Consider the following 23,710-nt stretch of genomic DNA (forward strand, 5'->3'; position numbering starts at 1 on the left):
AGGACCAATGAGAATATACAATTAAAGATCCATACAGGAAAACAATATCTGTTCAGCTTTTGGCAAAGTTTTTCATTGCAGACAGACATAGAGACATACAGGGACACAGGCAGACATCCTGTTACTGTTATATGAGGATTAGGACAAAACATTAAAAAAATATTGTTTTCATTTAAATTAGAGAAATTATCTTATTATTCTTTAAAACGGAAAAAAATAGATTTCAACTTTAAACTTCATATACCTAGCTTAATTAATTAGATTCAAAGGTCTGTAGATTTAATTAACATTGGGATATTGGAGAAGGACGATGGAATATTAATTATCCTTGCCAAACCGTTTCATTTTAATGTAAAAATGTATAATAATCAATCAGCCATTGTCCTATCCCTCCAAGAATAAGTTTAACGTTAGCCTATAATATATGTTACTACACTAGTACACATACTTAAAACTTATGTTGTTGTCGTGTTATAAAAAGCATTCACTTAAGCAAGGATAAAAAATAAAATTATGAAACAAATCAGGGATCTAAAGAGATAAGACAATAGTCGATAAATTGATGCACATCCCTAAATATGACACGCGAAATTACCCTTTCTGTAGATTAAAATTAAGGGTTGAAACGTTTATAAACTCAACTTAATAAACCAATCAAAATACAGTAAAACTCTCCAAAGCCAACGAATAAGAAAACGTTATTGTAAAACTTTGGGGACTATTGAAATAAACAGCCAATTGTCTCCGCTCTCCCTCTGGAAAAAAATACTAACCAAGAAAGAATAAAAAGCAAAGCTACTCTATGATTCACTTTTCTGCCTCTCATCATTCAGTCTGTAATTTATTTGATTTTCCAGTATGGCTACAAAATCAATTAATATCCGCCGGATTAGAACTGTTTACCAACCATACTGCAAAATCATGTATCGTATCAAAATATAGACATTTTCTATGAAGAGTAAAATTAAAATCCTAATATTCATACCAGTTTTCATTGGACCAAGCCTTCGGCCCTTCAGGACTAACAAAACTGGAATTAATCTTATAATTTATCGTTTGACTATCCGCAAAAAGCTAATTATAGAATGCTGCGATAATAACTAATCTTGGCTGCTAGGGTGTGAAATAAAATATTTTTCAATAATTGGTCCTAAAAATGATTTTTTATTTTGCTCAGGGATCTAAAGGGATAAGATAGTGTACAGTATTAAATAAGTAAAATAAAAAAAATTTATATTCTTCATTGCAAAAATTTTGAAAATCAGACCATAAACACCAAAGATATTAGGAACTATATAAAAAATATAAATAGCCAAAAACCTGCAAAAAGGCAGTCTGATCACCAGATATTTTTTTTAAACAACTGGAAATCTTATTCTGATATTCTTAACTACAAAAATTTTGAAAATCGGACCATAAACCCCAAAGATATGGAGAAATATGTAAAATACAGAATAGCCAAAAACCTGCTAAAAGTCAGTCCAACCCCCATAGATATTTCATTAAACAACAGGAAATTTAATTTAGATATCCATATCTTAAAAAAATTGAAAATTGGACCATAAACAAGAAAGTTATGGTGAAAAATGTGAAAAATACAAAAATAGCCTAAAACCTGCTAAAAAGCAGTCCGGCCGACATGGTTGTGTTAAAGTTAATTATGCTCCTTAATGATGGGAATGTTGTCAAAAAGTTTTAGCCTTCTATCTGTCATAGGAGCCGAGAAAATCACGTTACCCCCACTTTGTCTCTAACAGACGGACAGACATTACGAATTATAGAGTTGCTTTGCTACTAAGAAAATCACGTTTCCCCCACTTTGTCTCTAACAGACGGAAGGACGGAGGGACGGACAGACGAAAAGACTGGCGGACATTACGAATTATAGAGTAGCTTTGCTACTAAGAAAATCATGTTTCCCCCACTTTGTCTCTAACAGACGGACGGACGGACAGACGGACGGACTGGCGGACATTACGAATTATAGAGTAGCTTTGCTACTAAGAAATCACGTTTCACCCACTTTTTCTCCAACAGACGGTCGGACGGACTGACGGACATTACGAATTATAGAGTAGCTTTGCTACTAAGCAAATCAAGTTTTCCCCCACTTTGTCTCTAACAGACGGACGGACTGGTAGACATTACGAATTATAGAGTAGCTTTGCTACTAAGAAAATCACGTTTCACCCACTTTTTCTCTAACAGACGGACGGACTGACGGACATTACGAATTATAGAGTAGCTTTGCTACTAAGAAATCACGTTTCCCCCACTTTGTCTCTAAAAGACGGACGGACGGACAGACGGAAGGACTGGCGGACATTACGAATTATAGAGTAGCTTTGCTACTAAGAAAACACGTTTCCCCCACTCTGTCTCTAACGGACGGACGGACAGACAGACAGACGGACGGACTGACTGACGGACATTACGAATTATAGAGTAGCTTTGCTACTAAAAACTGTTACTTTTTATTATATTGATTGGTTGAAAGTTTGGACACCCAATCCAGATATGCGGACCCACGTTTATACTAATTTTTAATGTAAAGAGTTTTGCCATATGTTTTAAATGGATATAAAGACTTTCTGATAACGATAATAGAAATGCTTTGCTTTCCAAGTTTTATTTTTGTTACAGGAATCCTTACCCAAAGTTTGAAATCTATAACATGATAAAATTTATGAATTAACAGAAGTCATAGAGAAACTATGCAAGGGATTGGACCATGGAAAATTTATTTTGGGTATAGTCCCTTTCATGACAGCGCCTCTTAAGGGGAGATTCATCATATTTTCACAGTAGATTTGGAGAGATTAAGTAAGATTAGGTGATTGCCCCGCAGGGTTAGAGCCCCCCGCAGGGTCTAGAAATAGGAGAAAAGCTACTGTTAAATTACGACGAAATGCCCCTTAAGAGGCATTGCTACAAATGAGACTATACCCAAAATTTTTCTTAGATATTTATACTGTCTTTTTCTTGTCTTTCTCATTTTTCTTTGAGAGAAAATCACGTTTCCCCCATAGTGTTACGGACGGACAGACAAAGTGCATTTTAGAGTAGAAACTACTAGAAAGTCATTTTGTACTGTAAAAATAATTAGGTTTTGATTTGAAAATGTTATACATTTGGGCGGAAAAATAAAAAACTATGAACGATCTTTATATTCTTATACAAAAGTAACAGGATGTCTGTATGTAAAAAACAATCTCGCAGGTGAACCGAAGTTTGTTTTACAGGGAAGCTTTTTTATCGCAAATGTTTTTATTTGTTTTGAAGAAGGTTAACTCCACTCTCCCAAGTAAACTTTGAATGCGGGAATAAGTGCTTAATTGTGAGTGTGTGTAAGCTTGTGTGTGTGTTTGTGTGTGGTAGGCGCAGGAGGGTCAACTCTAGGCTGACCCGTCGTCGAGTCAGTACATCCAAGGTGATTGGAAGAGAAACATGTCATTGTTATGTATATGTGCAATGTACTTTTTATTTATAGTGAAAGTGTTTTGATAAATTCTCAAAAAATGAAACATTCTCAAGTGAATTATATTTTGTATTAACTATACATTTTCAACAATAACAATATTCTAACTATTAAATAATACTTGTAAGAATATTTGAATTGTAGAAAATCGTAAAGTTAAATTAAAACTACGCATTAAATGAATGAAGCAAGCCAAACAATTGAAAAGGAAAATATGGCAGTTCTGGTAATAATATAAGGTTAGACCATTATTTTTTTAAAGTTTTATTTCTATTGCATCGTATTATCGGCAGCTTTCTGTGGATATTAAAATGAAAAATACAGAAGAATAAAACATAACTGGTATTGATTTTTTATTTTTTATTTTAATATTCATAGAAAATTGTCTGTCATACGATGCTATACATGAATCAGTATGGCTGAGAACCGGTTCTAATCCAGCAGATATTAATCGGTTTTAAAGTCTTCTGGATATTTGATATATTTTTACAAGAGAAGCTTTTCTATGTTTGGAGTCGGTCCGTCCATTCGTAAGTCCATATTGGTTAGCTCTTTTGATTAATTTAGACATGATAGAATTGTTATTCTGATTTCAAACTTTTATGTATAACAATAAGGTATGATTAACCCTTACAGATCGGGCCCAAATTCCCACCTTAATAGATTATAGATCAGGGGGGGGGGCCGGGGGGGCTAATTTAGCTCCCCCTCTATCTCAGCTCCTGTTACAGATAGAGACGTGAAATTTTTTCTGATGGTTCATGTATATTTTTAGAGAAAATTTCTTTTTCTAGTCATAGCGGTCAGACCGCTCCTTAGCCGCTTTTTAGCGGCCAGCCGCAAAATATTAAAACAGCTGTAGAGCGGCCAATTTTAAAGCTAGGATAACCAAATTTTAGGACGAACTTTTATTTTATATAACAAAAAAATTACTTTTTCTGACCCTCGCCGAAAAACGGCAAATAACGGAAACCGCTATGTTCGGCGGTTACGGCCGTAAAACGGCGGTTGGCGGCGCCAATTAATATTGTTATCTGTTTCTTATCACAATAAGAGACTAGATAAAAAATTGGCTGGTCTAGAACTGTTTTGAAATTCAGCGGCTTGCAGCTTACAAACGGCAAAATTACAGGTAGGAATTAGAAAATCGGTCAAAAAATTGGTCAAAAAATTGGTCAAGGAGTGGTCAAACGGTCATGACCTTACCATTCGCGGAAGTTTATTATTGCTCAAGGATTTACCAAAAAAAAATATAAGTCTCTAGCTGTAATAGAAGCCACGATATTCATGATATATGTCGTATGATATATAAGTATGTTCTTAAACAGTATCCTGACTATTAAGTTATGACACTCTTCAATTGTTAATGTTCATTTTAGAGCTTTGATTTTATGAATGTTGTCATCTTTGCTTCTTTAATGTTTATCAGAGATCTAAAGGGATAAGACAATGGCGGATAAATTGATAAACTTAATAAACCAACCGATTAAAATTCAATAAAAACCCCCAAAGTTGTTAAGCCAACGAATAATAAAACTTTGGGGACTAATGTAATAAACAGCCCAAATGCCCCCTCTCTCCTTGGATGATTCTACTGTCATTTTCTTATCTGTCCCATTTTCTTATTGGCAGAATTTAGTTCATTTTTCGTCCAGTGTTCCATCCCTGTAGATATATACCAAATGAGGAAGGAAACTTTGGATATTATAAATTAGAATTAAAGAGTGGGGAGACAGGTACCCAAAGTTTTATAACTACGCACGTAATGGGATGTGATACTCTAAGTTAAGTTACATACAACCAACCCTTTGATTGCATAACCTTTGTCTGAGAAGACCTAACTGTGCATGGTAACGAACACAGTAATAGTGTTTGACTGATTATGACGTAACAAAAAATTAGCCAATGAGAGGCCACTATAAATTTTACCATTGGTCAAAAACGGCCTCTCATTGGCTAATTTTTTTTGTTACGTCATAATCAGTCAGACACTATTACTGTATTCCATGGTAACAAGTTGCGCCTGTTTATGGGTCACGGCATTCCCCCTACTTTAACTATTTATGTCGCGCACCTGACATAGCAGCAGTAGGAAACACTTTTAACGTCTTAAGTTATGACGCAGTGTCCGGCCGAGATACAAATCTATCACCTGCCCGACGAAGAGCGGATTCGTTATGGAACCACGACTGTTGGTTTTATAAACAATGTTTAATAACCACGTTATCTTGTTTTTTGGCCCAAAAGCTTTTGGTATGTATAATAAAGTTTTATTATCGCAGGAAACTAAAGGAATTAGGCAATGGCCGATAAATTAATGTACATTGGCAATGATGGTAAACAAAGTTACCCCTTCTGTAGAGTACAATTAGGAATTGAAACGTTTGAAAACTAGAGTTATTAATCAAAATTCAATAATTTTAATTCCTCAAAGTTGTTTACCCAAAAAATAAGAAATGGATATTATGAAACTTTGGGGTCTAGTGTAATAAACAGCCCATGAAAAACTCTCGCTCAAGGGTTAGCCTTAAAACTTTGGGTACTTATATTGAATTTTGATTGCTTGGTTCCAGAATATCAATGTCCAAACTTTTTGATCAACAATTTATGAATTTCTTATCGTAAATGGGGAATTTTCATCGATTTATCATCCATTGTCTTATTCCTTAAGATTCCAATTAAAAACGAAAATTTAGTTTGCAATCAAAACAAGAAAAATACATCCATAAATGCAATGCTTAAAAATAAAATATTGGCGCTTTCATTTGAAGTACATTGTTGAGCACTGAAACCTTGAATTTTGGGGTAAGGTTAGGTTAGGTAGTAAAAGAAGCGGGGAGGGGGGGGGGGGGGAGATGGCATTTTACTTAAATGTTTTATTTATATGATGCATATCTTTGAGCCGACTCTTATGTATCCTGAAAAATATGCATTATTATGTAGACAATGTCCTAGTTAAAACGAAATTTCTATTATGGCTTTGAAACCGATTAAAATCCACTGGATTGGAACCAGTTCTTAGCCATACTGAAAAATTATGTATATGATCGTATTACAGACAGTTTTCCACGTAAATAAAAATAAAAATCATAAACATAAAATAAATTTTCCTGGCCTGGGCCACGCGGGGTTAAGAAAACTGGTTTTAATTTTTCATTTTGATATCCGCGGAAAGCTGACTATAATACGTTGCGATATATAACTATATTATTCAATTTTACTTACACTGAAACTTTATAATAAGGTGTTAAATATGTTTCCTGTATGGCAACAAAACCGATTAATATCCGCTGGATTAGAACTGGTTCTAAGCCATACTGAAAAAAGCAAGTATTGTATCATTTCCAGTTCTCTACGAATATAAAAATGTAAAATCAGAATATTAAAACCAGTTTTGTTTTTATTTCTATTGTGTTAGAATCGTATTTCAACCCTTCATGTCGACTTATAGGCAATTTACCACAAAAAAAATCATAATTGAATTAAATCCGTCAAGGTTAAAACAATATAAACTTAGTGTATGTTATTCTATCCGTGGAAATCTGTCTATGATACTGAAATAATGTATCATTTGAAATAATCTTTTTTTTATCTGAAGTCGACTGTTTATAAGACCAGCGATCTAAAGGTATCATACAGAACATATATCCTCAATGATGATGAACAAATTAACCCTCTTAAACAATAAAATTATTGGGTAAAACGTTTGGACACTGAAAGTAAATGAATAAACCAATCCAAATTTATTAAAAATTACCCAAAGTTTTAGAGCCAACAAATGAGAAATCGTGCTAGTAAACTTTATTATAATTGTAAAAAAGAGTCAATTGTCTCCTCTCCTTTTATATCAGGGAGGGATCGGACATTTGGCTCTTAATTACGCTGGTACCCAAAGTTTTATTTTGATTGCTTAAACACTTTGGGTAATTTCCTAAATCTCTATGGAAGGGTAATCTTGTTTCTCATCATTGGGGATATTTAAAAACGTATTATTAATTGTCTTATAACTGAATTACTGTTAAAACTATTTGAGTAACATACATTAGAACCATATGAGTAAATTGTTGATTGTAATTAAGGTTCTTACATTAATTTATCATCCATTGTTCTATCCCTTCAGGTTAAAATCGAAAATAAAATCTATTAAAGCAAGGGAAGACTGGGACCATGAGTTGTTCAAAACTAATTTCCTAAAGTTTAATAGAAACGTTTTCTTATTCGTTGGCCTTACAACTTTGGGGATTGGTTGATACATTAAGTTGAGTGTCCACTCATTTCAACCACTAATTGTAATTGGTGATTTGTGTATCATCATTAGGGATGTAAATCTATTTATTGGCCTTCGTCTTACTCTTATCCCATTAGATCCCTGCATTAAGCAATGCTAAACAAATAATAAACAAACACAATAAAATAACCTTTGGCTGCTAAACACATAATTTAGTTCATAAAGATTTGTTCACATTTTTAGTAGCGAAGCTACTCTATAATTCACAATGTCCGTCCGTCCGTCTGTCCGTCCGTCCGTAATTAATGAAGTGGGGGAAACGTGATTTTCTCGGCTCCTATAAAAGATAGAGAGCTTAAATTTTTTGACAACATTACCATCATTAAGCAGCACAATTAACTATAAAAAATCAATAGCGGTCTGACTGCTTTTAAGCAGGTTTTTGGCTATTTTTTATATTTTCCAAATATTCCCCATATCTTTGCTGTTTATGGTCCAATTTTCAAAATTTTTTCAATTAAAGATATCAAAATTCAATTTCCCGTCATTTGAAGAAAACAACAATGACAATCAGACTGCCTTTTTGCAGGGTTTTGGCTATTTTTATATTATTCCCCATATCTTTGGTGTTTATGGTCCGATTTTCGAAATTTTTTCAGTTAAAGATATCAAAATTAAATTTCCTGTCGTTTGAAGAAAACAACAATGACAGTCAGACTGCCTTTTTGCAGGTTTTTGGCTATTTTTATATTTTTCACATTTTTACCCATATCTTTGGTGTTTATAATCCAATTTTCAAAAAAATTATTGAGTTAAAGATATTAAAATTAAATTTCTGGCGTTTTAACCCATTAGTGCCGAGCGCCACTTTTATGGACCGATCGAGCTGAAAATTTCAGGGAAGCTTTGTTATGGTAAAAATGGAATTCCAATTTTTTTGTTTTGCTCTAGTGGCATGCACAGGAAAGCCCGGTTTTGTCCTAAATACCCGGTTATTTGGCCCAAAAAATTAAAAATGTAATTTTTGAACGTCCAAAGTGAGTTGTAGAGTAGCTAATACTACGATATGATCCACAATTGAAAACTACATAACCTCATGTAATTGATAGAGCTACAAGTAAGATACAAAACGATTTATATCACATTTAGTGTTTTGGCTATAGGTGCCACCCTTTTCAGTTAAAAAAGCCCATTTCCTAGAAGTTTTAAAATTTTTATATTATAAGTGGACGGGTATCTTTACTCGCGCCGAGCCGGGCAATAAAAATGGCAGGTATCTTTACTTGGGCCGAGCCGGGCCAATATAGAACGTAAAAAAACAAAAAAAAATCATATAAAAAATAATAAATTGAATAAAACGAATTCACAAATGAATGTAGTTGCCAATAAACTTTAAATTTCACAAAAAAATCACTAACTTTACTTCATAAACAAAAAAGTTAGGAGGGGTATTTTAAAATCACCTCATTTTTCTTGGTTTTCAAATTTTGTTGAGCTATACCGGCAAACGGAAGTAAGCAAAACTGCCTGCTCCAGGGGGAAATGAAAACCAGGGTAGTAGAGGGGGGATTCATACTGAGAATGATGCAATCCTGAAACTGAGAACCGTTTTTTTTCGGCATTTTCTGGAACCGGGCGTTAAAAGCCGGTTCGTCACTAATGGTGGCCAAACTGCCTTTTAGCAGGTTTTTGGCTATTTTTATATGTTTCCCCATATCTTTGGTATTTTTGGTCCAATTTAAATTTTTTTTTGCATTAACAGTTTCAAAATATTTTTTCTCATTTTTATGTGCATCTAGTATGTAATTTACTTTAACCGTCTTCATCATACAAAATAAAACAAGGTTTCGTGTTTATTTTCTCCAATATATCTATTCTTGACTTTAATAAATACACTTTAAATCTACTTCTTTGTATTCCCATCCACAATTTTTTGTGCTTTGCTACTTATGGATGTTGTCATTCTTATTTTTGTGTTACTTCCCTGTCGACAATTTTAAAAATGCCCAACTCTGGTGGGCTTTCACTTCTGAATATTGTTTTGTCATATTAGCAATCTAAATTTTTGTAAATGAATTTAATATTTAAGTAGGATGTTGCATGATGAAAGTAAATGTAAATGGAAAGAGTTAGTAATAGTCTATAGTTCTGAAAATTATATCATTTAACGATGGTGTTGATGCACTATTAATTGTCATCAAAACAACCTTTTCCTGTGTTATAAATTTAAAAATAAGCAAATAAGAATAGGTAGTCATTTCATAAGAAGCGCAGCAATGAAAAGTATACATTCTAAATCAAGAATAATAAGATCATAGGAAGGGCAACAATTCAACCTTTTTAAATCTTTATATTTTTTTCATAAGAAGTGCAGCAATAGCAATCTACACTTTCTTAAACAAGAATAATTAGATTATAAGTAGGACAACAATAACAAGCATAGCTTCTTAAAAAAAAATATTAACCCTAATAAATTGGATATTGATAGCTGATTACTTTTTAGTAGCAAAGCTACTCTATAATTCGAAATGTCTGTCCGTCCGTCTGTTTGTCTGTCAGTCTGTTTGTCTGTCAGTCTGTCTGTCTGTCAGAGAAAAAGTGGGAAAACATAAATTTCTCAGCTCCTATGACAGATAGAAGGCTGAAACTTTATGACAATATTCCCATCACTAAGGATTATAATTAACTTTCACACATCCATGGCGGTTTGACTGCTTTTTAGCAGGTTTTTGGCTATTTTTATATTTTTACATATTTCCCAATATCTTTGGTGTTTTTGGTCCAATTTTCAAATTTTTTTAAGATGACAGTATCATAATAATTTTTCCTATTGTTCTGAGCATATATCCAGTATGTAATTTACTTTGAACATTTGTATGTCAGTCATCATAAAAAATAAAAAAAGGTTTTGTGTTTATTTTCTCCAATTAATTAAATCTATTCTTGATTTTAAAGAATACTCTTTCTTTCTACTTGTAGGTATTCCCATCCACAATTTTTGTGCTTCACTACTTATGGATGTTGTCATCCTTGTTCAATTTTTTATTTGCACTTCTTTATTTCTTCTTGTAAGTCTATATGTAAATCCGTATGTCTGGACTAGCTAAATGACAATCTGTCTACATGTCTGTCTGCATGTCTGTCTGCATGTCTGTCTGCATGTCTGTCTGCATGTCTGTCAGACTGTTGTCTGTCTGTCTGTCTGTCTGTCTATATGTCCAACCATCTCTCTGTCCATCTGTCTATTTGTTACTCTATCCATTTTTCTGTCTGTCTATCCATCTTTCTTGAAGTCTTTCTAACTGTCCATCTATTTGCATATCCATCTGTCTTTCCATCTATCTATTTGTCCATCTGTCTGTCCGTCCATCTATTTGTATTTAATCTGTTTTTCTGTCTGTCTGTTAGTCTTCTGTCAAGATTAATTATTTTTTAAGTAGTGCAACGATAACAATTTACACCTTTGTAAACAAAAATAATTATATCAATAAGTAGCACAAAAAAAACATTCTATACTTTTTAAACAAGAATAATTATTTTATAAGTAGCACAAAATAACAATCTATACTTTCTTTAACAAGAATGATTATTTTATAAGTAGCACAAAATAACATTCTATACTTTCTTTACCAAGAATGATTATTTTATAAGTAGCGCAGCAATACCAAGGAACACAATAAGTAGCACAAAATAACATTCTATACTTTCTTAAACAAGAACAATTATTTTATAAGTAGTGCAGCAATACCAAGCTCTACCTTCCAATACAAGAATAATTAGAATATAAGTAGGGCAACATAACAAGCATACCTTCTTAAACAAGAATATTAACTAATAAATTGGGGGTAGGGGGGGCAGTTTTACTATCTGTTTGAAAGTCTATCTAAATGTCTGTTGATATGTTTGTCTATATTTACATCTGTCTGTCCATCTGTCTGTTTATCTTTCTGTGTAAGGTAAATAAATATTTTTTATAATTTTTAGAAAAAAAGTCATCCAAGTTTTCAATTCCACCAATTTAAAATATTTTTTCAATGCTTTCATGTCATTTTGTCTGGTCTTTGGGACATCTCAAAATTTGTCTGTCTGTTTGTTGGTTAGTTTGTTCATTATGTTTATAAGGGTGGGTTCATATTGGCAATTTATCTGACACCAAAGCAGGAACTTGCACTTGATTTGTACAATACACCTCTGGATAAATTTGATTCATCTTAAGTCTAAAAACTGTTGGTTACCACACATTCAATTGTATAGCTATTTGTGAATTGTCATAAGCTCTAGTTTTTAGATACGTAAGAACTATTCCTGAGCTAAGTTTAGTATAGGAGCTACATGGTAAAATGTTTTACCTTACTTAAAACTTTTCATTTTTTTTCTCACATTTTCAATGTAGCTCCTAAACTACAAATAGCTGAAAAAAATGGTATTCAAGGCACAATAATAATCAAAATGTTTAAAAGTTTCCTTATAAAAGTTCTACCCTAGATTATAATACTTTTTTTGAAATTTATTCAGGTTTATTAACAAACAGGCATTGGAATATTATTTGTTTCTATATTTGATATATTTTATTAGTATTTATTGTTATTAAATGTTGATAAAAATTCTTGAATGTTTAATTGGAAATTGTTAGGAAATATTTTTATGTAATCCTATTTAGTACATTTGAATATATTTTGTTTGTCTGTAATTATTTTTCATTAGATTACTTCAGTGAAGAACAGAAACTTATCACCTGAAAAAATAATAGGGGGCATTTAGAATCACTTTAAAAATAGATTGTTGTTTTTTTTAAATTCAGTCTGTTGTTAGAGTGGTTTTGCTGGAACTCCTATAGACTTCATTTAATCAGAAACATCAAATTAATTTGTATCAACTTGAATAAATTTTCATCAGAGTCTTTTGTATTATAAATAAATATATAAAATAATTTTTAAAAATGTTTGAGCAAGTTTATGTGAGGTTTTAGTAGCTCAAAAGAAAGGTAAGTAAACATAAAATAGCTGGTGTTCAAGCACATATTTCACAGTAAAAAGGTTGAATTAAAGAAAGCATAAAATAAATAAATGGATGATTTAAGTAAGTAATCAACCCCAAAAATGTCTTATTTAAGTAAGGGTTTTGCAACAAAAATGGATGATTTAAGTAAGCAATCAACCCCAAAAATGGCTTAATTAAGTAAGGTTTTTGCAACAAAAATGGATGATTTAAGTAAGTAATCAACCCCAAAAATGGCTTATTTAAGTAAGGTTTTTGCAGCAAAAATGGATGATCTAAGTAAGCAGTCAACCCCAAAAATGGCTTATTTAAGTAAGGTTTTTGCAACAAAAATGGATGATTTAAGTAAGTAATCAACCCCAAAAATGGCTTATTTAAATAAGGTTTTTGCAACAAAAATAGATGATTTAAGTAAGCAATCAACCCCAAAAATGGCTTATTTAAGTAAGGTTTTTGCAACAAAAATGGATGATTTAAGTAAGTAATCAACCCCAAAAATGGCTTATTTAAATAAGGTTTTTGCAACAAAAATAGATGGTTTAAGTAAGCAATCAACCCCAAAAATGGCTTATTTAAGTAAGGATTTTGCAACAAAAATGGATGATTTAAGTAAGTAATCAACCCCAAAAATGGCTTATTTAAGTAAGGTTTTTGCAACAAAAATGGATGATTTAAGTAAGCAATCAACCCCAAAAATGGCTTACTTAAATCATCCATTTTGGTTGCAAAATCCTTACTTAAATAAGCCATTTTTGGGGTTGATTACTTACTTAAATCATCCATTTTTGTTGCAAAAACCTTACTTAAATAAGCCATTTTTGGGGTTGATTGCTTACTTAAATCATACATTTTTGCTGCAAAAACCTTACTTAAATAAGCCATTTTTGGGGTTGATTACTTACTTAAATCATCCATTTTGGTTGCAAAATCCTTACTTAAATAAGTAATCAACCCCAAAAATGGCTTATTTAAGTAAGAATTTTGCAACAAAAATGGATGATTTAAGTAAGTAATCAACCCCAAAAATGGCTTACTTAAGTAAGGGTTTTGCAGCAAAAATGGAGGATTTAAGTAAGCAATCAACCCCAAAAATGGATTGTTTAAGTAAGGATTTTGTAGCAAAAATGGAAGATATAAGTAGAACATTAATCACAAAAATTGCTTGTTTAAGTAAGGATTTTGTAGCAAAAATGGAAGATATAAGTAGGACATTAATCACAAAAATGGCTTGTTTAAGTAAGCAATCAACTACAAATATAGCCTAAATGGCTGAGAAGGGATTAAATTTTGAGGAAAAATAATCCGGATTAAAATCTTAATCTGTAAGACATTTACGTCAAAAGCGTCCGATTTGGCTGATTCTTATCAGCCACCCTTATTTTTGGGGATTTTTAGGGGTTTATAGGGCAATAATAGTTCTTGAAGTAAGCAATTAACCTACGAAAATGGCTCGTTAGTCCGACATGTCCGATTTAAGTAAGCCACTTTTGTTGTAAAGTGCGGACTTTCCCGATGTGAGCACGTCCTACTTAAATCTGACAAAAATGCTTATATAAGCACAAAAAAAGGTAAATTGCTGAGACAGAGATTACTAGGGATATATATTATATTATCTTAAACCTTTTTTCTGTTTTGTTCATGAAAATCAATTTTATATTCCCTGATATTAAATTTTTAATTTTGTTTAGAACTCTATCAAGGAGAACGAAGAAGAAGACGACATATCATTCAACACATCCGCTGGATCTGTCAAGGCTCAGGCACAGGTATTGTCTTTAAATCATACACTGAGAACCATTTCATTGTCTGAGAACTGAGAATTAATGTACTAGAATATGTAGTAGTATGCTTTGGTTACTAGTATCCATTGGTAATTGGCTTAAAGTTAATGCCATTAAAGTGTAGGAACTAAAGATTATTCTTGGGAGGGGGGGGGGGGGGTGGATATAGGTGAACCAAAATAAATAAAAATCTGGAGAAACTCAATAGAAAAAGACTCTTTGTTACACTTTTCTTCTTTTACAAAAGTTTGATTCCTTTGAGTTAACAATTTTTCAAAGGATTTATGCATTGATAATTATGAAACATAATATTAGGTAGAAATTAATAATTTTTCACTAAAAAATGCGCCACCTTGCATATTATAATATTTGCTCTTATCTAAACAATCATGTACTGTAATTTTAAACAAAACAAGAATTTTGAAATTATTTTATAAACAAAACTTCAGAATGTTTTCTAACGTTGTGTAGACTTATGTAAATTTAAATAGCTTCCTTTTTCTTTTTATTTGTTTATGTTATTGGCCAAATATTTAGTTTTATTCTATTTTTGTTTCCAGAATATTTGCAAAAAATACGAGGATTATGGAATTTTATGTTTGGGTAAAAATAATCGTTGTGAGACTTAGGTTATAAAATGGTTATAAGCCCTCTCTGATCCTATTGAAAGCCTCATTTTAAAGGAAAATCATATCGGTCAATTGGGTAGCAAGATCCTTTTGTACAAACACCTAGACAGACAAACGCCCTGCTACTTTTATTACTGGGATTAATGTGTGTTATTGTTCCTGACATTAATTATTTGTTTTCTTTTAGTATATTGAGATGCAAGAAGAGGTGCTACGTAGCGAGAGAAAATACAGGATGGCCCAAGAAAAACTTAAAAAGTGGCAGTTTGAAAGATACAAGACAGACTCGGAAACAGAACACTCGGGGTAAGAATAGAAAATTCTTTTTGATTTGATGATTCTTCAAGGGAGGGAGGGGACATTGGACGGTAAATTACACTGGTACCCAAAGTTTAATGAGAATTTAGTTGGATCAAAACTAGTATTTTTAGCCAATGAATTGTTTCTACACCAAGGGTATTTTTTTCGGTGTGTAACAATTTATCGTCCATTATCTTTTCCCTTAAACCCCTGTAATTCTTTACGCAAATATTAAATTTGTAATTTTCAAATGAAAACAATTATCTTTTACATAATTTTTTTTAAAAACACAAAACATTTTGTTGTTATAACCCATAGAAATCTTGAAAAAAATTAAGACAAGTGGTTATCTTAATGATTTGCTTCCTTGAAACAACATAAAAACCATTTGTGAAAAACACATTTTTAATTATTTTTTTTTGTAAAAATTGTAGAGTGAAAAAAGTTTGGTGAGTGGCTTGTAATAGATTTTTAGTAGATTTTAGATTTTTTCTTTGCATGTTTATAAAATGATTTGTAAAAAGCAACTTTAGTTAAAATGCATGACTTTGATTCTTTATGAGTAAAAATATTTTGGATTATTTATTACTTTGGATTGACTTTATTTTGCAAGGGATCGAACTGTGGTTAGCAATGAGCAACAAAACAGCCCAGAATTTTCGCGAAGGCGATATAATCTCATTTTTGAGATCAAAGACAATGTGATAAAAAGGTTACAGTTGTCCTTTCTGCACTTCACTTTTTCCTTTTTATTGATATCTTTAGTAGCGAAGCTACAATATCAAACACCTTGCCTGTCCTTCCTTAACGCAATGGGGAAAATATGATTTTCTCGGTTGCTTAGATTTTCTTTAAGATACTCCTTACCAAAGAGCATCCAGTAAACAATCTACAAAGTACGTCAGTCTGTCGGCCATGCTACAAAAACCTAATATATTTATTTTTCACAGTTTAATATTTACATATTCTCTAATTTTTTTTATGACCACTGAATTAAAAACTGGTTTATGACTTTAATTTTCTGTTTGTCTCTCTATGGTGCTCAGTGCTCTGCTTATTATATATATATATTCACTAAATAAGTAATTTTTACTCCCAGATAACTTTATTTCCTGTCTTTTTTTGATGGCTCGGCAGCCACACCCGTGTTATTTTTGGATTTGAAAAAATCCACACTTTTTTCCTAAGCCGTTGCTGCCAATTGGTCAATATTCCAATCAGCAGCCAAGACGCTACAGCTGCAAAAGTAATAGCAAAGCTGCCTTAGAAATAAACAGCTGCCGAGTCGCCTGCTTTAATCCTCTCCTCTATATTATGTACAGAATTTTGCAATTTTGCACACAAAAAAAACTGCACTACACCCAATATGCACTTCTAACTGGACTTACATTTATCATAATATATCCAGATGTATATATCATCATTAAACTTACAAGGTCTTTTTTAGCATCAAAATATGTTTTCTCTTTCGGATGTGCAGCTTATCTAAAGCTGTTCATCTGACGGATTGTGACTGAATTTGATTATTGGTAAAGCTTAGTTGTAAAATATAATATAAATGAATCAACTTTTAGAATGCCCCATGTTTCATATTCCATGCAGTTTATACAATCTTATCTTTGACCTTCTTAAAAACATATGTACTGCAATATTACATTCCCCCTAATCTTCACAAACCCTCATATTAGGAAACCCGATGAATTTGCTGTCTTGAATGACAGAAACTAGTTCTTAAAATATGCCAAATAGTACAAAATAAAGTACCCTAGAGGCTTCTATAGACGTAGCCGCTAGTTAAACATGAAGAAACTGCTGAAAGTTTACACTTTAAATTTAGATTTTTTTTGGCTGTATCTTATATTTTATGGTCCAGTTTCTTTAAACTAATATAAACAAATTCATGGCAACTTAAACTCAAATATCAATATGCAATTTCAACAGCAACTAATTAGCTACCTACATAGCTACATGTTATCTCATGTAATTCTAGATTTGAGAGGGGATATAAGGTGAGATAATATGCCAAGTCTTAGAAAAACATACAAGTGGGGAATATCAAGTTTAATGCATATGTTTTTCTTTCATCTATACTAATAATAGCAACTCTTTTAAATGCAACTTGGACCCTATCTAGCTCAAAACGACCAAAAGACCTTCTCCAAACAGTTCAATTTACTATTACAGAGTTATTTTTCTATCATTGAAATTATGTATTGCGTATCAATTTTAAAGTATGAACTTATTTAGAAAACTAGGGTTAATTATTTCGTTTAAACTTTTTAAGGCTAATGGGTAGCTCTATTTTGGAAAACCCAGACGAAAGTGTGGCGGGGGATAGTCCCATGGCATCCTCTACCCCCATAACCTCACCAAGCAGCAGCGGGAACAACCAGGCACAGGACATTGAGAGATCAGAAGTGGTCACTTTTGACTCAAGAAAATCTGTCAAGCGCCTGGATAAGCTCGCCACTGTTTCTAGATTCAGACACAATTTTGAAAAGTGATTTCATCAAAGTATTTGAGTAAGTCAGAAGCTATCATGCTTTTGTCTTTCCAAGGGAGCTTGTGTCCTTATGTATCTCGAAAATATAAAGAAATGTTTATTACTTAGGGAATATATCTATCTGTAATCAATTTTGTTTTGCATGTGTTTTGTTGTATTTTTTAGTAGTTAGTTGTTTTAAAGTGTGCTTTTAAATGTTTTAAAAATGTATTTTAGAATCATAATTTTTTATACAGATGATCAACCTGAATGGATATGATTATTTCAGGCGAATGAGAACATTACATTCACGATATTGATTCGTTGATTTGCGGGGTGAGACACTGGAGTTATATTTTCTATCATCCTTTTTGCAGATTTCCCCCCTGAGTGAACACCCTGTAGTTTGAGATTAATTTGAAGTCTAATTCTTAATGATTTCGAACATTTATTCTATTAAAACAAAAACACCTGTCCTGCTAAAACTAAAAATGGTTTTAGAGCAAATTTTATTATAGTAAAAAAACACATTCTCTAAAACTATTTAAGGAAAGATGTTTGAAGTTTATTTTGAAAGATTGATTTTAAAAACAAGATTAACAATTTCAAACATCTTAACATTAACACTTAAAACACTATATATATGCATGTATTTATAAATATAAAATTAAACAGCCTAGGTCCAAAAACCAATTTTATATTTGTGTAAAAACAAGGATGACAACATCCATAAAAGAGAAGCACTGAAACGGTAGGACAAACGGACGTTAACACCTAATATAAATGTATAAGAGTCAAAGCAAAATTGTGAGTAAATTTGTTAAAAAACTGCTTGATACAGGATAATGTTTATGGACATACTTACATTTTTAGGACTTGATTATAGAGTTGCTTCGTTTATTACATTATACTTTGTTGTCCCAGGAATCAATATACTAAAAATCAGATCAATCGGATAACTAGATCACATAAAAATTTGTTGTTAAAAAGTAAAAAAACCATCATGTTTAAAATGGACGTACGGACATTTTGGTAATGATTATAGAGTTGCTACGCTTTCTAAATCGTACCTAACTGCTAAAGGAATCACCATGCAAAATTTGAAATCGATAGGACAATTCTAACATGCCTAAATTAACGAAAAAAGCTATCCGTTACGGACGGACGGACGGACCGACCGACCCTAATAATAGAAAAGCTTCGCTTTTAAAAATAAGACGAAATCCATTTTCAAATAGTTAAGTTTCTACAAATATAAAGTTAGTTTTACGGGCCCAACTTTAAAGGGAAATGTATATCAATTTATATGAACTTGATTATTATGTAAAATTGTTGGTAAACATAGTTAAAAATTTCTTTCGATAAATCTCATCTTGAAATCCACCATAAAAATTTTGCATGTGCTATTAAAAGAACCCCGTAAGCAAACAAATACGTTACGAAGTCCCAAAAATAAAATATTACATTACACTTTTTTTATTCTATGTATAATTGAAAATAGACAATAAAAAGGAAATCTTCGATTCAAAAGAAACATTTAAAAAGAGCTTAGAACTATTTCTTAAAAGTTAAAAATTAGAAAAGTGTAAAGTAAATGTATTTAAAAAATAGAACTGCCTATTTAAATTATATATAATCGAACTAATTAAGTCCCAGTTATTATAAGAACTAATAACTAACAAAGCCTAATGTTTTATAATAAATTAATTAATAATTATGTTATATAGGTATGAATCATCCGGTTATGATTATACTCCAACATTTTCTTCCTATAGACAGGTACACATCTTTATAATAATAAGAAAAATCATCTTCATAATTAGCACAGTAATAACTAGCTAGCAAAAATATTTTTACACGTATATACAAGAATAGTTATTTATCGTACCGCATTATAGACATCTTTCCGCGGAAATCTAAATAAAAATATAAGATTAAAACCAGTTTTGTAAGCCCTGAAGGTTCGAAGGCTAGTACTATCAAAACTGGTATTAATTTTATTATTTCTATTTTAATATTCATGGAAAATTGTCCATCAATAAATATGTAATCCTTGTGTATGAGAACTATTGTTGTTTCAGATGTACACCGCCAGCCCGAACTACTCCCAGACCACCTACTACACCGAGGTCAACAACTCAGTCAACAACACTAGCGCCGGCAACAACTCTATGACCACAACAACCGCCGGCAACAACAGCAATGGCGCCGCCGCCCCAAATAACACCTCCGTAACCGACGCCAACACCATCGAATCTGGGCCGTCATTCAATGAATCGTTGCAGCGGTTTAAAACCGCGTCCGGCCACAACGCCCAGATGGCCAGCTGGAAGCATAGTGTTAAAACCTCGTCGAGTTCGAGCTCCAGCGTTCAAAAACGCGTGGAAGAAACAAGAACTATGATGACACAAAGTTCACAAAAGTCCTATCACATAGAGTAACATTATTAACTCTATAAACAAAGACTAAACAACCACAAAAAATAGAAATATACACTAAAAGTCAACCTACTAAGAACCAAAATTAACACATGAAAAAAGCTTCTTAATCGGTTTTCTTTTATCTTAAGTTGTGAAAAAATGCACATATAAGATGTCCCTTGGAAGATAAAAAAAACAACTTCATATCCTGCGAGTCATATCTAGTCCTAAATCAATAATGGGATCAATACAAAATATTATATTAATCTAATTTTATCCGAAAAATTAGGTTTTTGTAATAATTTTACTATTTTGAGAGATACTGGTCTATTGTTATTATTCATATATATCATTGTTTGTTAGTAAAACTACTGATATGAAAAATGTCTCTTTATGCATATCCACCAACAATAATTTATTAATTTAATTTTTATTTACCCTTTTTGTCTGTTTTTTTTGTTATAATTAAAACAAAATGAAAAATCACATTTTTTGTTTTTCTGTCCTGTTGGCTTTCACCGAATTTCAGCATATCATTGTTATTATTATCATTTTATCTATATTTTCTTCAATTTTTATTATGAAATCAAATAAGCAATAAGAAATTGGCCACTGCATCTTTCTAACCAAAGTCAACACAGCAAGGATGCGGGAAAACCGGTTTCTTCACCGGAATAGAGACCATATCAGATAGCTCAAAAAATATGGAAATTTTCTGGAATTTTTGACAATATTCTGTCTTTTATAACACAAAAAGTAAGCTCTATTGTCTTTTTTTCCAGAAAGTTTGATATATCATAATTTTCTTCTCTCTGCTTTACAATTTTTCCTAATCTTTTTTCTTCTCTTGACTATCTCTCTATCTCTCGTATATATTTTATTCTTAAACAGGCTTTTGGACACCTCATATTATTCAAGGTCTGTTTTTTAACAGATCTTGAATAAAAAAAATCTACCAAGAATGTTTTGACAAAAAGTCTTATTATTCTCTTTACTATCTTTGAATTGTGGATGTATGTATCGTGCTTGCAGGCAAAGCAAGGGACAAAACTGGTTTTTGGGCCCAGCAACAACCACAATCGAGTCGTTTTTTTGTGCTTATTTTAAGTACTGAAAACTTGTTAAATTGCTGGGCTCAAAAAATGCTTCAATAACCATAATTGTACAAAACCAAATCTCGGTTATTCATTCAGCCCCCCCTTTTTCTATCCACTTTTAAAAATACTTTTATTTGGGGATCAATAAAGGGAGAATGCTTACAATAAAATTTATGTATATGACATGAAAAATCCCGAAATAACTAGTCTTTTAAAGGTGTCAAAATTATTTTCAGAAAATAACTTTATAAACAAGAACAAAATAAACCAATAAAAACGGCATGTGACCTCTAATCATAATATAATGACACTAATATCTTATCCAGTAAACAAATTAATCAATTAACTTTGATAAAGTATAACACATGATTGGATATTTGATAACTTATTAACCTATTATTATAATTGTTTGATGATATTTTCTTATGCTTAATATCTATCATTAAGCTAATGAAATATATAATGTTCAATGCGCATATCATAATTAAAAATTAAATGTCTAGGCTTGCTTTTTCAATTATATGATTTTTAATCTTTAAAGCTTCCAATTTTGAAAACATTTTTTTGCAATACCGGTTTTTAAAAAGTAAAAAAGCAGTACACAGGCGACAAATTTTAGGATGTAAATTGTTTGTTTATTGTAACACTACATCAAATTTAGCGATTTCAATAAAAATATGAACATTCTACATTAGATAGCAAATATATAATTATGTATATTTAATAAATGAAAGTTCTTATTTTTAATGAAATTTCTATCCCTCGTTTATTTTGTTTATTATAGTAGATTATAATTGTTAACCTTTGAAAAAGCTTAATATAATAAAAGTTTGTGAATATGTTATGTTATTATATCTACTAGCGGCTGCTCTCCTAGCATCTAGGAGCTCTCTATTAGAAGCAGTTAGGAAAGTAAATACAAACTTAGATAAAATTTGAAATAGCTTAAAACGATCCATAAAATGGAGAAGTCAATCGGTTCAGTAATTATCAAAATCTTTTGCTGTTGACAAAAAACACCCTATTACTTTTTATGATAGAATAACAGTTGGGTACGACTAGGAAAGCGTTTACACTCTATAATCGTTACCAGAAATTTATAGATTAATGCTGACTTTTTACTATTACTAATTTGAGAACGCAATAAACTGGCGGATAAAGTGAATTATTGAATAGATGTTCATTTATCAGAGCAAAATAGAGCCATTTAAACAGCCGACATGCATTTTCAAAAAAATCTAAAGCATTACAGAAAGAGTGACGGGCCAAGTTATTACTGGATGTGCTATAGTCAAGAATTTCCTTTGAAAAACCAGCATGCATCCTAAATAGCTGTTAAAGAAATCAAATTTTCCCATAATGTTACAGACTGAGAAAGACAGCATGACTTGATAATGGAAACTTTATGTAACTTTGAATTTAACAAAGCGTTTAATATATTTAAATAATGTTTCTTAACTTACAACAACGTAGCTACTTTCTATGTAACATTTATCCGTGCGTAATTTCGAATAGTATGTTTTTTTTTAACCTAAGGATGATGACATATCAGAATCAAAATTGCTCAAAATCACCAAACCTTATTTATTTCTTGAAAATGATTTAGTTGTTGGTTACAGAGCGGAATATAACGCCATAGAAAATTAAGTGCAGGATTTAGTAAAAATCTACCTGCCAAGATACCAGTTCGATCGGAGTTTGAAAATGATGGGACAAGTCTAAATTCCTAAAAGGCCATAAAAGCTATCGGATGGATGAACGGACCGACACTGAATGTAAAAAAGCTTCGCTTTAAAAAAATCATTACTTTGAAGCTAATTTGTCTAAATACATGGGGGAATGAACCTATAGAAAGAAAGAATTTTAATTTGTGTACACTGTTAGTTATAAAAGTACTTATTCTAAACTAATTATGATTTGTTTGCGCTTTCCCTCAAAGTGTTTATTGAGCTCTGAAACCTTACCTCGTTAATTTTAAAATAAATTGAAAATAAGGAAAGGGTTAGTTTTTTCCTATGTCTAACCTTTGCAGGAGGCCTTATAGCCTATACCTGTTGTACTCTTACCTTGTATGGCTACCCAATAAACATAACTTAACCTAACCTAAATTGATCAACAAACAACCGAGAAATTACTCCCCCCCCCCCTATATTTAAATTTATTTTAAAATTGGGGTGATTGTTTTGTGTTTTTTCATTTCAAACATATTTTTCATTATATTTACATTTGGATACCATACTTGATAATTTAATTTGTTATTCTATAAATTTTGTAGTAACTACGCTACATAAGTAATA

At 31.6% G+C, this 23,710-nt stretch overlaps 2 protein-coding genes across 38 annotated transcripts in view; one reads left to right on the top strand and one right to left on the bottom strand.

Annotated features, from left to right (window-relative positions):
- The window catches only part of rhea (Talin_middle and talin-RS domain-containing protein rhea), a 205,122-nt gene extending 182,870 nt beyond the window's left edge, over positions 1–22,252 (top strand). For 27 of the 37 annotated variants that reach the window (XM_080173562.1, XM_080173571.1, XM_080173567.1 and 24 more), the window contains 5 exons: positions 14,393–14,470; positions 15,302–15,420; positions 15,849–15,863; positions 19,624–19,675; positions 19,978–22,252. In XM_080173562.1, coding sequence (XP_080029688.1) covers positions 14,393–14,470; positions 15,302–15,420; positions 15,849–15,863; positions 19,624–19,675; positions 19,978–20,337 — 624 coding nt within the window. In that variant the 3' untranslated portion in view covers positions 20,338–22,252. Of the gene's footprint in view, positions 1–14,392; positions 14,471–15,301; positions 15,421–15,848; positions 15,864–17,698; positions 17,937–18,185; positions 18,233–19,623; positions 19,676–19,977 lie in introns of all 37 variants that reach the window. The other 10 variants (XM_080173588.1, XM_080173589.1, XM_080173563.1 and 7 more) reach the window with 4 other exon arrangements.
- LOC145329451 (alanine--glyoxylate aminotransferase-like) overlaps positions 1–23,710 on the bottom strand; it is a 557,715-nt gene that overhangs the window by 518,918 nt on the left and 15,087 nt on the right. The gene's annotated exons all lie outside the window — the stretch shown is intronic.

Source organism: Acartia tonsa, chromosome 10, assembly GCF_053477335.1.
Source record: "Acartia tonsa isolate MP-2025a chromosome 10, ASM5347733v1, whole genome shotgun sequence".
NCBI lineage: Eukaryota > Metazoa > Arthropoda > Copepoda > Calanoida > Acartiidae > Acartia > Acartia tonsa.